This window comes from Morone saxatilis, unplaced genomic scaffold (assembly GCF_004916995.1).
Source record: "Morone saxatilis isolate NCDOM2014 unplaced genomic scaffold, NCSU_SB_2.0 Contig14, whole genome shotgun sequence".
Taxonomy (NCBI): Eukaryota; Metazoa; Chordata; class Actinopteri; family Moronidae; genus Morone; species Morone saxatilis.
Window position 1 is genome coordinate 291317 of NW_023339696.1, and position 3808 is coordinate 295124.

A 3808-nucleotide genomic window follows, 5' to 3' on the forward strand; every position below is an offset into this window, starting at 1 on the left:
GGAAGAGCAGGAGGAAGAGCAGGAGGAACAGATGTCTGAAATGCAGATGTCGGAGGTTCCTAAGGTTGAAGGTAATATATTTCTACCGTCTGTAAAACAAGGAATGTTAACTGAAAGTCAACTTCTGTCATACGCAAAAAATGTATCTCATGTCTTTAAAGTTCATTCTTGAACTTGGAAACAGTAATTTGATCAAATAGTCTTTAAAACTAGCTTTTTTCAGAGCATTCAACTACATCTTGTGGCCTTCTTGTGGCCGAATATGTAAATGTTTGATTTCTAAAGTTTTCCTGCTGGACACTGTAAAGTGCATTCTCAGTGGATGTGCACTGGTGGCTTTAAGTTTCTACAGCACACTTGTAGAAGTTGCATACTGGACCAGGCTGACCTCCAGACTATTTGTGATGACACAAATCATGCTTGTAGGCCCCTTACAATCAGATTTTCAGTAAGGACTTTCCACTTTCAGCAGAGGAATGTGAAAACATCCTTCTACTATCAAACTCTGCACATAACTCATTCAAACATCACACTGTAGGAACAAGAAAAAACTGATTTATGACTGGAGGGGGAAATCAATTGGCATTGTTCATCCAACATGTTTTGGCATCATGCCTTTATCAGAGAGTCCTACTGGCAGATTTGGGCACCTGCACAGCAGAGGAAAGCCTTCTCAAAGTGATCATGAGCTTGTTAATCCGTCTCGGTGAAGCGTCTGACAAACAGCAGATTTCTCAAGTATCAGACTGTTTTTTTGGCCATGGTATCCTGTTTAATGCAGAAATGAAAATCTCAAAGTCATTTTCCTGTGACCTTAAAAACTTCCAAAAATGCCAATTCGTAACAAAAGTTATCTCAGGACACTTTTCAAATAGAGTACTTTACAGAGTCCCAAGTTAGAAGGTAACATTCTTATTTTCCTCCTCCCACCCCTGTTTTTCAGATTCTCCATCAGGACCTGTGCTTGCTCTTGCTCTTGCACGTCCATCCCCATCACCATCCATCTCTCCCTCGCCACCCACCTACTCTTCACCCTCGCCCCTCCCTCCCCTGTGTCTCTCCGTACCCTCCCCAATGCAGATCCAGCAGGATGAGGAAGAGGAGAATAAAACTTATCCTCCTTCTGAGCAGCATCAGCCCTCTTTCCAACCAGCTCCAACTGCAGGCACCTCCCCACCCCCCTCCCCCTCCCCTCCGGCCATCATGTCCTCACCCCTTTCCAACCTTCCCCTGGCCCAGTCCATCCCTCCTCCATCCACCACACCACCCCCATCATCCTCCGATCAGGACCAGGATCCTGAAGCCGGGCAGCCTTCCCCCTCCTCTTCCTCACCCTCTTCATCGTCTTCTCCGCCCCCATCACCTCCAACCCCAGAAGAGACCCCAGCATCCCAGCGTCTTACCTCACTCCACCTGGCAAAGAAGCAGGCCGATGCCGCCATAGCTGGTGAGAGTGAAGAAGAGGACAGTGAGAGTGGAGGCGAGGGGATCTTTCGGGAACGAGATGAGTTTGTTGTCCGAACTGAGGACATCGGGACTCTTAAGGTGAGTGCCCCCGCAGCTCCCAGCTAGTACGTAAGGTGAATAAATAACTTGCCATTAATTATATAAGCTGTTTGTTTGTGTTATCAGATGGCCTTGCAGACAGGCCGAGAGCCCCCACCCATCTGGAGGGTGCAGAAAGCTCTGCTCCAGAAATTCAGCCCAGAGATCAAAGATGGTCAGAGGCAGTTCTGTGCAACTAGTAATGTGAGTTTAACTCCCAGATGATCAATACTAAATTGCATCAGGCAGGAAACTGTGGTGTACTAAGGGAGACAGAGGTGTTGCAATGATGATGTAGATTAGAGGTGTCCACCTAATGGTTGAGGCTCATATGTAAAATGGATAAATGGAACTTTTACATTCACCCATTCACACATTTACCCGACGTGTAACATTTAGGAGAATCTATTGTCACATATTGAATGTAATATTCATACATATGTTTCCATTAGTGTAAAATCATCTGAAAATAAGAATTGTTGTGTTTATGCTACCTTAAAATGAGCTGTTTTTATCTACAGAGGGAGCGGTTCCCCCTTCCTCTACGGAGTCTGCCATGTTTCTTTCTACAGTAACCCACAAGGGACAAACTTAACACTGGCTCTAGTTTAGGCCATTTGCGTTTTTTGGGAGTATCATGGCCACCATAGTTTCTCTGCAACTTCCCTGGTAGATGCGACTAAATCCTACACACTGATCCTTAAATTGAAAAAATGATGTGTGTCGTCAAACTGACCATTTGTTGTAGCCTGGTCCCAGACGTATGAGCCCACATCATTATATACATGGTAGTGTCAAGTTAGAAGATCTTTGGCTACACAATTTATATTATATATATAGGTGTAATATCTCATCTTGCTTTCCTGTTTTCAGTCCTAGAGTATATAAGCTGGCTGTAGACTAGTTATTTTTCCTAGAGCCCGACTGATGTTTTTTGTTTTTAGACCAATACTGATACCAATTTTAGAGGGGAAAAATTCACTGATTTACAATTTGGCAGCCGATATAGTGAATTTTTGAGTTGGAATAAAAAAGATTTTGTATTATGACTATGCAAAGGTACTCAGACTGCTGCTTTCTTAAACACATAACTTTCTTAAATAATATTTAAGTTAAATATTTATTATATAATGTAACATATAGGCTACATTGACAACCAATTCCAGGAATGGACACTGAGAAAATAAAGAATAAATAAAGATAAATAATAAATAAATAAATAAAATACTGAAGAAACTACAGGCATTTATGCATTATATACCAGAAAAAAAAAGTTTTTATATTGGTCCATAAAGGATAATATACACCAATGCCAATATGGTACCGATATTTTTGTGATATGTGGCCAATATCTGTTGATAATATTGTCTGACTGATATATGGGTTAGGCTCTCATTTTGTCTTCTTTGACAGATGATGTCCATTTGCTTATACAGGTCTAATACAGAACTTATGTCAGAACCTTATCCACGATTAGGGACCTAGGCAACATTTGTATCAGACATCTTGTTTTCCCTGTTCCGAATCTGAAACACAGAAATGAGGAAAAACCAGGCACCTCATTTATAAAATGGACATATGATCAATTTTGATTAGTAGTCGTACAACTGCTTATACTTGACAGAAAACACAGTATAAGTAGATATTTATTGAACCGTAATTTGACATGGAAAAAGTCAAACTAAATGATTTTCATGCTAGTGCATCCTGTGGTGAACTTTGCATAATCTTTATTAACAATGTGATAGGAATTATCAAATAAAGGTTTGAGGAATTAACTGCCAGACACAAGGTTTTTAATTAAAAAAAGGATGCAATGTGCTATAAATATTATGTCATATTAGAAAGAAGTAACTATGGCTATTCCTGTCTAAACCCTCATTTGTGCTAGCTTTATATAAGGGGAAACCACTGATGAATTAAGTTAATTTGAGATTCATAGATTACAGGTTCCTAAATTACAAATGGGCTTCTTAGAACCTGCGTAAGCAAGGTTATTTATTCTTAGTATCTTTATGAATTGAAGCACATCATCGGAAATTATCTAAATATAACAAGATTTTCCTAAATGAGGCCCTTGGAAAGTAGGGGGTGGACACTTCTGTAGTCTTTTTTATAGACAGTTTAATTGATCCTCATCACTGGCGGCAGTAGCTCAGTCTGTAGGGACTTGGCTTGGGAGCCGGAGGGTCACCGGTTCAAGCCCGGTTCAAGTCCCGCGGACCACAAAATGTGTGGTCTGGTAGCTGGAGAGGTGTCAGTT

The 3808-nt window shown here is 40.9% G+C and overlaps 1 protein-coding gene across 1 annotated transcript in view; it reads left to right on the forward strand.

Annotated features, from left to right (window-relative positions):
• Positions 1 to 3808, forward strand: part of prr12b (proline rich 12b) — a gene marked incomplete in the record, with an annotated part of 32358 nt that overhangs the window by 18334 nt on the left and 10216 nt on the right. Inside the window, 3 exon segments of the mRNA XM_035654943.1 lie at positions 6 to 71; positions 944 to 1545; positions 1633 to 1749. Coding sequence (XP_035510836.1) covers positions 6 to 71; positions 944 to 1545; positions 1633 to 1749 — 785 coding nt within the window.